The following is a 13744-nucleotide window of genomic DNA, read 5'->3' as shown; positions in this document are numbered from 1 at the left end:
CTCAAACTGTTCTACTTTTATTTTCACATTTGTTCACTACAAATGGCGCCAATTCAATCCTTTACAAGAATATCACAGACCTCGTGAGTTTATGTTCCCTTGTTGTAACACATGCTGGGGTAAGTTATAACAATTAGACAAAAGAAGCAAAAATAGATGCCACATTCTGAGATATGCTTCAAAAACATGGAGTGTTGGAATGTGAACAACATGTGAACACCATGTGAACAACATTTGAATGGGGAGTACAGGTCACAGAGCTGACAGATGAATGCTAGTAACCCTGGAGAGCAGGCTGGGGGGCCCAGACTGCAGAGGCCCTCTGTAAAATATTAAAATCAAAAAAGTCTCTAGTTTTATGTGTAGCGCTTTTTAAAGAGTGTTTAGCTCGCTGTTTTAGCATAGTGGTTTGAAATTAGAAAGGAAAAAATGCATCACATGTTGCCTGAGAAACTACATTTCAATCTGATATAAGTCAAACAATTTTATCTGCAATAGTCTAGATACTAAACAAAATATAGTCTTGGTCATAAAATGTATTTTCTGACCTCAAAATCATTTTTTTCTCTCTCTATATTCTGAATGTTTCCAGCTGATCGGGGAGAAAGCAGGTAAATACTGAAATGATCTCATGACTCCTATCTTATCTCTAATTGGTGGAATTGGTGCTGTTACAAGTCTCCCCATGTTACAACCATACCCGGTCTCCCCTACATCGAGTCAGTCACGTGACGTATGTCATCTACAAAACGTTATTTGACTTAAAACATGTCACCTTTGGTATGCGGGAATCGAACCTCAGCTCATCCACCCACCACCTCTCTACACAGACTCTGTTACTCTTTATTCTACATCACCTGACTTCTTCTGCCACCAGGAGGAGGTGAGGATCGAACCGCCGACGCTGTAATCAGCAGGCGACCCGCTCTACCACCTGACCCACAGCCACCCGGCCATACCCTCAGCTCAGTGCTTTGCAGGCTGCCTGTAGTGACGTCACCACACAGTCCGCCTCCACTGCGTGGCTGTTCCAACACACACAGAGTCGTAAACATGTTTCTCTGATATCATAAATCAGCAGAGAGGAAATGAAGAGTTGTAAACAGGAAAATCCATCTGTGCTCTTTCATCGTCTGTTAATGGAAAACACTGCTTTTATCAGCTGATCTCTGCATCTCATTAATTAAGGTGAGGTTATTGTAAGTCACTGATCAATGGACTCCAGAGCTCAGGACAGGAAAAGGCTCACAGGTGTGACTCCAGACCGGATCATCTGGAGACGTGAGACACCTGAGGAAAGCATCCAGAGACTGTTGGTGTCCGTCTTCAGTGGAGGCAGGTGACTCTTTTTGACCCTGAGCAATGAGGACACACAGATTTGTCAGGTGTTTGTGGTGGAAACTGATCATCACGTGTTTGAATGTCATTTCCTGTAACCTTTATGAGGTATGAACTCGGCGTTCAGTAAAAACATTCATTCTGATTATTGTTCAGTCAATGACCATGCTTTTACTTTGGAATCCCCTGATCGGAAACAGCTGTGGATGTTTCCGCTAACTTGCCGTGTCTCCAGCAGCCTGTAGAGTCCGGACTCCGTAGCTCTCTGATCCGGATCATGGACCTGGTCTTCAGTCAGGCAGTCACAGTCCTCCTCTGCTCCTCCTCGGTCCGCTCTACTCCAGCTCCCCCCGCGGAGCTCCAACATGCTGCTGCCGGGAAACGACTCCTCTGGCTGGGCTGAGCTCCCGCAGTCCAACCGGTCTGCGCAGGGCGGCGGGTCCGGATCTGAGGCGGTGATCGTGCCGGTGGTGTTCGGGCTGATCTTCGTGGTGGGGGTGGTGGGGAACTCTCTGGTCATGGTGGTGATCGGGAAGGTGAGGTACAGCGGCGGAGGGCCAGCTGGTGGAGGCGGCGGGGGAAGGGGGGGGAGGCGCCCCGGGAGCCCGACCAACATCTTCATCCTGAACCTGAGCGTGGCGGACCTCAGCTTCCTGGTCTTCTGCGTCCCCTTCCACGCCACTATCTACTCCCTACCGGAGTGGGTGTTCGGAGCCTTCCTCTGTAAGTTCGGGCACTACTTCTTCACGGTCAGCATGCTGGTGAGCATCTTCACGCTGGTGGCCATGTCCGTGGACCGCTACATCGCCGTGGTGCTCTCCAGGAAGTCCCCGTGCGTCCGGAGCCGCAGGAACGCGCGGGCCGGGGTGTGCGTCATCTGGACGCTGTCTCTGGTGTGCTCGGTACCGGTGGCCCAGCACCAGGTCCTCACCAACCACCCCACCGCCCCCAACAGCACCTTCTGCTGGGAGACGTGGTCCGGAGCCTCCAGGCACACCTACAAGGTGACCATCCTGCTGATCGGATACCTGCTGCCGCTGCTGCTCATCAGCTGTTGTTACACCAAGGTCAGTTCACAAAAGTGCTCATTCAACAGGATCATGTTTGACTGCCGCTGTTGTAAAACACAGATTAATGACAGCAAATCGACCAAAGGGCGCGCGCAAAGTCCTGACGGTCATAAAGTCTGTGCGTAAAAACCTGCGCCAAGCGCGCGGGACCGTCCTGAGAACGCCGGGGGGGACTTCCAGAATAAAACACAGAGCTGGCGCTTAAACTGGGTCGCGAATGGAAAGTAGTTTTGCTCACTTTCTGGTCTCCGTGATATATTAATACTTAATACCTCTCAAAATAAAACACGAGATACAGCTGTTCTCTGGTGTTACAGTGAAAATATCATCTGATGGGTTTCACGTGACACACTGTCACTCCAAATAAACATTCATCATGCTCAGCTCTGTTTCCAAGGCAACAATGACATAATGATTTCTTCTTGTGAAGGCAGAAAGTTCAAACCTGTCAGTTAATAAATTAGTGATCAATAAGCTAAAGGTCTCCGTCAGAGTCCGACATGAAGCCGAGCAGCAGTCCAAAGACTCTGGAAGCTGCTTTTTCTTTTTGTTCAGGGACAAACTGATTAAAGGTTTCAACTCTAAAACACTCAAATAATGTCACAGTTCAAAACATCATATGTCACAGATCTTTTTTTTTTCCTGATGAAGGTAATGCACTGAAACGTTGACCCACCTGGCTGATACCTGTCCTATAACAAGACCTTACCTGTGAGCTGCACCTGTGCAGCGTACAGGCGTGAACAGCAGCGTAATAACACAGGAAATGGTGCATGTCATGAATATGCTTTTCAAAATAAAAGGGTGAGGAATGATGCCAGTAAATCTGCCAGGTTGCACCTCTGAGCCACAAACAGGATCCTTTATCCTTTAAAACGCCCAGAAGACAAACTCAGTGTTCTGGTTTTGGAGAGTCCAGAGTGACTTCAGGCTGGGCGACGACCCATTTTCTTGTAACACCTGGACACCAACAACCTCGACATCTGTTAGCATAGGATTCATGAACGCCGGATCCAAAACCCGGCTCGCTTGCTCCCTCACCCAGAGGCATGATGGGATTAACACTACTGCTCATATTCTGCGTGCCGTGTGCCGGAAGGAAGCCGGCCGCCAGGCGAGCGATTCTCATTGGCTGAATAGGGGCCATCTCTGGGTCCAGCTCTTATTACACATCCATGATCTGTGTGACATCACTTCCTGTTTACTCACCGTTTGTTTGTTTGTTTTTTCTTCAAGGTTTTATTTCATCTTCATAAAAAGATGAAGAATATGTCCAAGAAGTCTGAGCGCTCCAAAAGAAAGGTACAGTCCTCCTCCTACTCCTTTCTGACCTATGTTTTTATTGGCTCTCCTGCTTTAGTGATGACTGGATCTTCAAGCTCTTAAAAAGTCCAGATGATGTCGAGTGCTCTGAGTTCTCACCTTAGTCTGTAGATAAAAAATATCAACTCTAACGAGTTGGACGTGTTCATCATCTGAAGGAGAAAACGGTTTGTCTCATGTTAGCCGTTAGCCAGAGCTGGCAGACGCCTGTCAAAGATGTTTGAAGAAAAATGTTTCGTTGCACTTTGTCTTTCGGGGTTTGAAAAACATTTCAGACTCTCCTTCGTGCAGGCAGCTGTTCCTTCAAGGCTGTTTCTCAATTTGTACCTGAAAAACACATCACAACATATAATAACACTTCACTTCCTCTGACACTGAGGGCCCCTAACACTTCACTTCACAGGTTTGAGGACCTGATAGAGTTTTAAATGTTCAGTTCAGGGAGAAAAACATTGGATGGATTTACATCTCTGTCTGTCATCTCAGGTGCAGCTCCTGTAGAAGGTCCCTGAAGGGGCCCGTTTATCTGACAGCATGTACCCCGGGTACACGAGGGCCGATAAGAAGTTTTAAGAGCTTTCCCATCTTCCAGAGTGACCAGGTCAAGAACACGCCATCTATATCCAGGTGTCAAAATAAAATACATTTTCACATAAAGTAATTAATATACCAGGGAGACAAACGAAGGACAGGTGATCAATACTGACAGGAAGCACAGAAAGGGTGCATTTACAAAAATAAAACTATCTGAGGCTCCAGTCTGTAGACCTCTGGTCTGGTCTGAGGCCGGCTGAGGAGGATGATGGCTGTCACTGGGTTTTTATTATCCTGCCGACCGTCTGAATAATCAGAACGATCGAGTTATTGAACAGTTGCTGCTCACAGGAAACAGCCAATCAGCTGGCAGCTCTCAGGCAGCCCTGATGATGCATCAGTGAAGAACATCAGTCATCATGCTGAACATCGTTATCTCTGAGTTTCGGAGATAATGATGATGATGATGATGATGATCTTGTGACTGTGAGAGCGACAGGAAGTCCTCCAGCTCTTCTTCTTCTGACGCAGCTGAACCTGCTGTGCTCTGTATCATCGTTATTTAGTTTTTTAATTTCCAACAAGCAGCAGTTTCAGACAGGTCTGAAGCCACTTTTTCAAAACTCTTCACACGTCTGAATCACCAACATGCAAACAGGACCGGCAGTTCAGACATCTCGGTCAACTCTATTATCCCTCCGGAGGAGATTCACGTAGTTTAACACAAAAAGTACACTGCACACACACACGCACCTCAGAGGTGTCGATAAATTACCCTTTAAAATGCAGACAAATTAAAATACACATCAGATCCAATATTCAGTCTGAACAGCCTGGTACAGAGGTTTGTGTGAGGCGAGTCCCTCCAGAGCGGCTCAGAGAATGGAGGTGAAACATTATTACATTAGAATAGCTTATGTAGAGAGTTAAAAAATACTTTATCAGTCAGAAACAGTCTGAGTCCTGTTAAACAGTATTTTGGGTTATCTTGGCCAAAGCATTGGGTGTTGTGGGATCAGATAACATTGTCATGACCCCCAGGCATCCAGCAACTGAGCAAAACTAAGCAAGGAAAGTAAGGGGGAATGAAGGGAGGCCCACAGTCAGCCATGGTCCAGTACATAAAATAACAACATCTGTCCTTTACACATGACACATTTTTAAATCCTATCAATAAAATCTAATAAATCTGAAAAGATCTATCCAGCATTTAAGAATCTGGTTGCTGTAGGCACAAATGATTTGCTGTACCTAGATGTTTGAATCTGCTGCTGTAGGAATCTGCCGTTTGACCCACTACTCCTTCACAACTTCAGATGGACAGGATGAGACAGAAGAATACAGCGGTCTACTCTACAGTGACTCAATTTCCTAAGAAGGTTTCCTGGACTTTATCCATGCACATTCATTAACTCCTAAGTGATTATCAATTTCAACTCTACTTGTAAGTTGAGACCCGCTTCACTAACTCACCGTTAATCCTGGAGGGAGGGCCTGGCTTTTTTTCCTGCAAAAATCTATGACCAAGAAAATGACCTGAACACCGCTGGATAAAAAAACTGTGTCTCATTTTCAAAACCATCAACTGATGATCAGATTTGTGGAGCCCTACCGGTGCTGTGTCATTCGCATATTTAAAATAAGTGTGAGCTGAAGCGGTTGCCTGGCAACCATTGGTGTACCAAGTGTATGAAATGGGAGTCAGAACAACCGTTGGGGGCTCCAGCTCCATTTAAGGGATGAGGTGGCAGCATGAAATCTAAGTTGCTGACTGCCATCAGTTTGGGATTTACTCCACCATTTTGTGCCTCGGGTGGGTTGGATGGTGCTGAAGGCACGGCTCAAACCCACAAACACAAGCTTGACCAGGCTGTGAGCCTGTTCAGGTGCTCATGGATGTTACTGGTCGTAGACAGCAGAGCATCTTCCTGCATGGTAGGCAAATTGGTTTGGATCAAAAGAGGTGAAACCTTAGACAGTAGCCGATTTAACAAAATCTTTTCAAAACATTTCATCACTGCAGATGTGAAGGCAACTGGGCATCGGTGAGTTCATCAGGACTATTATTTTTGGGCACAATCACAGATCTTTTCCATAGGTGGAGGACTGTCCTGGTATCCAGTGACAGCTGGAACAGCCTCTGAAAGGCCTCGCCAGATGTTGAGCACGATTGTAATGTCCTGCAACTGATCTGGCCCAGAGGGTTAGTACAGGTTAACACGTCTGAAGTGTGATCTTAACATCATCTAAAGAAATAACATTATCCACATTATTAACATTATTTCATGATGGTCTGCTTTAATTTAAAATCATGCGAGTCAAACCTGCAGTAAATATTATTCAAATCGTGTCAAGTTCATTAGCAACAGTCACGCAATGGCTCTTAGTGATCGTATGTAACTCTGCCATGCTCTCCTTGGATCATCTCATATATAGGATATCCTATATGATCATAGGATCAGAAAACTATCTTTATGCTACCTTACAGTCCACAATCTTACTCTTAGTCTTTCTTTTCCTCTCTGCCTGCACACGACTTAAACAGGCACTAGCTCTGATTAAACTCCGGGGTTACCCAGGGTTTGTTGTTTGGAAAAACCTTGAAAGTTTGTTTGGGTATAACGGCGTCCTTACCGCTGCCTCATCAACGTTATCAGCCCCGTCTGTTACTACTTCCCAGTCTGTCCCAGAGCTTCAGTCGCAGCAGTGGTCCAGCTTTTAACCTCCACCCTTTTCATCTTCTCCCTCCGTAGTCAGGGCTCGTACGCAGGCGCTAGCTTCAATATGTGGCAGCAGCTTGTGTATCAGCAGAGAGGGGCAATATAAACAATAAAAAGGCTGATTTGGAGTATTTCCAGAGGCGAACAGTAGACTGAGAGATAATAGTTCAATGTCCTCCTCCACCCTTACTTTTGCCGGGCCATCCTCACAAGAGTGTAACCCTGCAGGTCAACAGCTGAATCAGAAGAGAAAAGCGTTCCTGGATTTTGGAGAAATTGGTGTGAAAACAATGAAAACTGATTCACAGTTTGGCCCTCATACACTTCTGCTGCGCTGACTGTGAGAAGAGTTTTGACCATGTGACTTCAGTTTTGACCAGTGCACGTTAGCAACTGAACAAAAGTGTAATATAGAGATATAAGATGTAACGTTATATAATAACAATCATAATAATAATAATTTTATTTATAGAGCACTTTTCAAAACAATGTTACAAAGTGCTTTCACAAGAGCAAAGAAAATAAGACAGACGGTAAAGCAGGTAGACAGTTATTTTTTGGCCCCCAGGTGTGGCCCCCATGTGTGGCTCAGCAGGTGAGCTCCAGCATCAGGTGAGCTCTGCATTAATGAATAAAGCATCCCAGATTTAAAGATGAGCCTCAGAGAAAGAGAGGGGTCCCTGGCTGACAGCCGACAGTGTGCAGACGAGCTGTAACAGCAGACCACAGATCAGTCAGCAGCAGACAGTTTACAACAGCTCCTCGGGTCAGTGGCGCAGAACAAAGGCTGCTGGGTAAATATTTAGACAGCAGGACTAAGAATAGAGGAGATTCCCTCAGAGTCTGACGTTAAGGGCCAGATTAGAATTCATTCACAGCAGAAACTCTGAATAACCTTTAAATACTTGAGTTATTAATCCATTTAGAGTTTGTTTTCAGCTTTCATTTTGTTTTATGTTACTAAATGTTCAACACGGCGTGAAACAGGTGTTGTTTTTAGCAACATATGAGGAAATGGTTTTAATAACCGGACCTGGAAAGTTATTAGATTAGATGAAGGTTTTATGGTTGTGTTTATACAGTTTTTTAATGAGCAGCCAGATCACACACAACATCAAGCCAACTGTTTTAGTATTTAAAGCTGACAACAGGCCTTTTATTAACAGATACTTTAGCATGAGCGTCTCAGCAGCAGCTGGTGAACATGGTGGAGCGTTCAGCAGCTACACCTCAGAAGGTGGAGGAGACCAAACACAGAGCTACCAGAGAGAACACTGGACTCACCTTCACCAGGTGACACAAGCATGACTGTAAGACATCTTTCTGATGCTGAAACAGTTTAAACAGCGTCACCAACCTCGGAGTCATCTTTGACAGCAACCTCACTTTGAACACCACATCAGCCAAACCATCAAGACTGCCTTCTTCCACCTCAAAAACATCGCCCATCGCTCACCCTCTCTGCTGCCTGATCCACGCCGTCATTACATCCAGAATTGACTACTGCAATAGCATCCTCTAAGGTTCATCTGCCAAAGCCCTAAATAAACTGCTGCCCGCCTCCTCACCCATACGCGGACCTGTGGACACATGACCCCCGTCCTCCAGAATCTCCTCTGGCTCCCTGTTCCCCAGCACATTCAGTACAAAATCCACCTCCTCACTTACAAAGCCCTCCATAGCCAGGCCCCTTCCTACCTCACTGCTTCACCACCTCAATCTCCCCGTAACCTCCTCTCCTGACCACTCAGGACCGAGCACCGTACCTGGGGTGGCAGAGCTTTCACCTGGACTCGTATAAAAATCCACCTCTGTAGATCAGCTCTCAACCTCAAATAATATTTCACCTGCTGCTATTTGTTGCTTTTATGTATTTTCTATTTATGTATCTTATCTATTTTTAAAACGTAAGTAGTTACTGGTTTTATTGTAAAGTGTCTTTGAGTGTCCTGAAAAGCACTTTAGAAAAAAATATATATTATTATTATTACCAAAACACAAATAAGATGTTCTGAAAATGACGAGTGAGGGAAGGAAAACGCTCACTGGTTCACTGAAGGGTTTATTGTTTGTTCAGGATCAGACTGCAGACGGCCCTGAGTGCTGTCCTTCGCCTCGGTCCTCCCTTTTCATACATCAGTTGTGAACATTTCAAGTGTTGTCAGTGAACGCAGCTCGAGTCTTTGTGCTCTGTGTTTGTGTCTCTGAAGTGGACAGACTCGTCCACCAAGATGTTCTCCTCCTCCTTCTGTTTGGTTTACAAAGCTCTGAGTCACGTCTCATCATCACCATCAGACCCTTGTGAAAAGTGTGGAAATTGTGACATTTGTGGAAAGTAAAGACATTTCATAGCAACATTTGTGGAAATGGGAGAACTTTTATGGAAACTAAAGACATCTCTGAGTGACATTTGTGAAAAGTGGGGACATTTGTGGAAAGTAAAGAAATTTCAGAGCAACATTTGTGGAAAGAGGGGACATTTTGGACAATGAGGACATTTGTGAAAAGTGGGTACATTTGTGGAAAGGGAGGACATTATAGAGCGACCTTTGTGGAAAGTGAGGACATTTCAGACAATTAGGACATTTGTGGAAAGTGGGGACATTTTAGAGCGACATATGTGGAAAGTGAGGACATTTGTGAAAAGCGGGGACATTTTAGAGCAACATTTGTGGAAAGTGGCTACATTTGTGAAAAGTAGTTACATTTGACTGAGGACATTTTAGAGCTTGAGGGGCACTGTTGGAAGTGAGGGACATGTTTATATAAAGACATTTCAGAACTTGAGGACTTTGTTGTCTGCTGCTGAGTCTGCAGCCTGACATCTCAGCTGGCTGTGGAGGAGAAGAGGCTGTTTTTAAACGGATTAAATCTAAATGTGTACAGACTACACAGAACCGGTGCGTTCGGGTCTATAATAACCAGTGCATTCGGGTCTATAAGAAGTGGTGACTTCGGGTCTATAAAGAACCGGTGCGTTCGGGTCTATAAGAAGTGGTGAGGTCGGGTCTATACAGAACCAAGGCAGTTGGGTCTATAATAAGTGCTGCGGTCGGATGGTACTGCTATCGAGACTTGCGGGTCCTATGATGTAATGTTATGTCTCGAGTGTCAGTTCGGTTTTATTTTGCAATGCAATGGATAAGAAAATCATCAGGCTGCAGTCTCTGGCTGCTCTCTGTCGGTTCCTACATACACATACACACACACACACACACACACACAGTGGCAGCAGAGCGAGAGGCTTCGCCGTCGCGGTGGAGTACAGCGAGGGTTAAGTTAGCTCCAAACTACTGTAACGTTAGTTGATGACAGCTATGCTCGTTACTGTAAGTACGAGCAATAAAACCTTCGCAAGTAAAAAGACAATACTTTATCAATACACCTGTCTGTAAGGTAACGTTAAACATGTAGAAACGGTTAATTTAATCATCTCTGTCCTCAATATCTCATCCTGTATGTTTTATACAAGCACAGCTAACGCTAGCTTGGCATTAGCCAAATGTTAAAAACAAGCTAAATAGAAAGCTGCCTGTCTGGAGAATAGACTGGTCTGTAGTCTTAAAAACTCAGCTGCTGGTTGAGACAAACCAGCCGGTGTAGGTACCAGATGTGCTCGGGTGGTCAGATCTGCTCGGGGGCATGCGCCTGTCGAAAACATCACATAACGTGATGACGTGGCAGATAGTGATTGGCTGTACGTCGGAGTGCTTACGGATATAGTTTTAACGGGTCCTCGGATCGACTACGGAGACCCCAGGAGAACTTATATAATGAAATACAGCTCTACTTATTAAACAGGACTTAACACAGCCTGACATTAGCTGTGTATTAATGTTACAACACTAATGTTAGCTGCTGATCAAGTTAAGCTAACGGTAGCTAACTTAAGCTACTCGGACAAACTACATAGTGCCCCGGTTATAAATGTAGGTATCAGATCTGCTCGGGGTATTTATTAAATATTTTTTCTTTTATTTCACATTTACTTTGGCAATATTGCAATAACGTACACACACACACACATTAGCTTAAGTGGATCGGCAGCTAACATTAGCGTCGTAACATTAATTCACCGAAAACTAGTATCCGAAAACTAGCATCCGTAAACACTGCGACATACAGCCATCTGCCACATCATCATACAAATGTACAGCCAATCCCGTTATGTGACGTTACCAGCAGGCGCAGGCCCCCGAGCAGATCTGACCACCCGAGCACATCTGGTACCTAAACCGCTCCTCCTTCTACCTGGTAACGTTACCTGCAGCCAGCAAGAGAGGAGGAGGGACTGATACAGAATGATGTTGTTCTTTCTAAACGTCACTCACTACTTGTGATGTCAGATAAAGATATTGAGTTTCTTTGCTATTGCAAACATTAATGTTGCTGCTCTAGAAACAACATTTAGCTGAATTTAAAATATTAAATTAAAAACAACCAGGCAGTTAATATTTACACTTCAATATATGTCTATTTATCGCAAGTGATATGTCATCTCAATATATAACGTTATGGCACATTGAATATTGTCCTCATACCGTGCAGGCCTACCTCATGCCCATTGGGTCTGATCTTACCAAATAACCATCACTAAATAATAGTAAATTATCGATATTGGTATCAATAAAGAATCAGATCGTTAAGCAGTCTCAATAAGGGTATCAATATCAATAAATATTAACAATCCCCATCCCTACTTTTTGGAGTTTCCAGGAAGTGTTTGGGAGTATTTATGAAGTATTCTTTCAAGTATCTGGGCAGTGTTCATGAAGTATTTTTGGGAGTATCTGGGGAGTGTTCTGATTTCTACTGACCCTGCAGATTCAGATTCAGACTGACCTGTCCTCTCTCTCTCTGTTGTCCTGCAGACGGCTCAGACGGTCCTCCTGGTCGTCACCGCCTTCACCATCTGCTGGATGCCCCACCACATCATCGCCATGTGGGTGGAGTTCGGCACCTTTCCCCTGAATGACGCCTCCTTTGCTTTCCGAATTGTCTCCCACATCCTGTCCTATGGAAACTCCTGTGTCAACCCCGTCCTCTACGCCTTCCTGTCTGAAAACTTCCGCAAGGCCTGCCGCCAGGTCTTTACCTGCCGCTTCCTGTCCCCGCCGCCAGAAGAAAAGGTGATTCGTTTCCGCATGGAGAACTTTTCCACCACGCACTCCACCACCAACATATGAAGGACGGGGGGACATGTTTGGATAAATAACCACCAGAGGGAGCGCAGTGTCTGAACCTCAGACTGTATCTAAAGATGGACGACACGACACCTGGAGCGCCCCCTGGTGGCTGGCTGTAGTACGGGCCATAAACCCCGTCCCCTCCATGACAGGTGGGGGACAAACTAAAACATCAAAGACGGTTTCTGTCATTTCAGGTTGTTGTCTTCACGCTGATGTTTGCTGTGTTCATCTTTCTGATGAGTTTGGTTTTAATTTGTTATTTGATGCTATAAAAAGAGTCATGACTGACAGCTCAGCCTGCTGCCCCCAGAGGCTAATGGAGTTACAGCAGGATGTGGGTCACATGACCACAGGACAGCGCATGACTGGCCTGCTGACTCGTCTGGTTGTAGAACAGAAATTGGACAGTCAGGATTTTTATCATCAGCTCAGAAACGTCTGCCCTGATTTGTGTCCCAGATTTTTCTCAATAGTTTCTTTAAATTTATTTTTACTAATGAATCAGTCCAAGAACAGTTGGATTCTGCCCACTAGCTGCAGGATCAGTAACGTTTAGATTTCCTCACAGAAACAGAGAATTCAAATTCATCATGTTTTACATGTTCAGTTGAGTGAAATTAAGCTCCGTTTAGCACACGTTTGACTTCATCTGTAATATGTTTCATATATTTTATTTTATTTCCTGTGCAAGTCTGTTTAAGTGTGCAGTTTTATTTTCTGTAAATGTATGTTAAAGATAGTAACAAAGCCGTCCTGATAGACTGAAAGAGTCTCTACAGGGTTAATAACAAGAATACAGACGAACCTGACTCACACAAATAAATTAATCAATGACCAAACGAAATGATGAATATTATATATAGTAAATGGCTGGTGTGAAAAAGTATAACACACTTTATTTAAATACATAAAGATTTTCACATCTTGATTTATTTTACATGTAAGTGAACGAGTGCCTCCATTTCTTTAATTTATATTTAATATTAAAGACTTCTCAGATGAACTGACAATATTGTGCAGTCGTCCTTTAACTTTTTTCAGGATGGAATCACTTACAGATCAACAGGAACTGATAAACTGATCAGTAACTTATGTCTATATCTTATCTAAGCCATAAATAATAATGGGAACACTGATGTTCTATGATGATGTTTCTCCCGCTGCATAAACAAATCTATAATCATGTTAGTTCAGATTATAGATTTAAACTTGATCAATAAATAAATAAAGAACTTGTTTTCAGGAGATCTTTACTTCTTTCAGTCGTCGCTCAGTTATGTTTGGATTTTGACTACATGACATTTTCTATAGTTTATCTGTTGAATGCATCGTCTTTTCACAAACACAGATTCTCTCTAACATTTGTGACGTGTAGTTATGATGCTGTCAGGGCGGCCAAGTGACAGACAGATTTCAGCCCAAATGCCAGGCACGAACGAGCAGAATTCAGGTAGCAATTTTTAGTGTCACTCATGGAAACCGAAGGCGAAAAGCAGAATTCATCACAGAAGCGTCTTCCAACAAACCAACAGAAGAATACACCAGGGACCAGAACCCTCGACTGACGACG

At 44.3% G+C, this 13744-nt stretch overlaps 1 protein-coding gene across 1 annotated transcript; it reads left to right on the top strand.

The window, feature by feature from the left end:
* Nucleotides 1-1575: 1575 nt before the first annotated feature.
* galr1b (galanin receptor 1b) lies at nucleotides 1576-13409 on the top strand. The gene is made up of 3 exons (XM_038702159.1): nucleotides 1576-2405; nucleotides 3645-3710; nucleotides 11857-13409. The coding sequence occupies exons 1-3, from the start codon at nucleotides 1704-1706 to the stop codon at nucleotides 12169-12171; spliced, it is 1083 nt and encodes a 360-aa protein (XP_038558087.1). The 5' UTR covers nucleotides 1576-1703; the 3' UTR covers nucleotides 12172-13409.
* The last annotated feature ends 335 nt before the right edge of the window (nucleotides 13410-13744 follow it).

The sequence above is a fragment of the Micropterus salmoides genome, unplaced genomic scaffold (genome assembly GCF_014851395.1).
Source record: "Micropterus salmoides isolate LMB-PRFRI ecotype aquatic unplaced genomic scaffold, ASM1485139v1 Ms_hic_scaffold_6, whole genome shotgun sequence".
Classification (NCBI taxonomy): Eukaryota; Metazoa; Chordata; class Actinopteri; order Centrarchiformes; family Centrarchidae; genus Micropterus; species Micropterus salmoides.
This window is presented reverse-complemented; position numbering and strand designations above follow the sequence as displayed.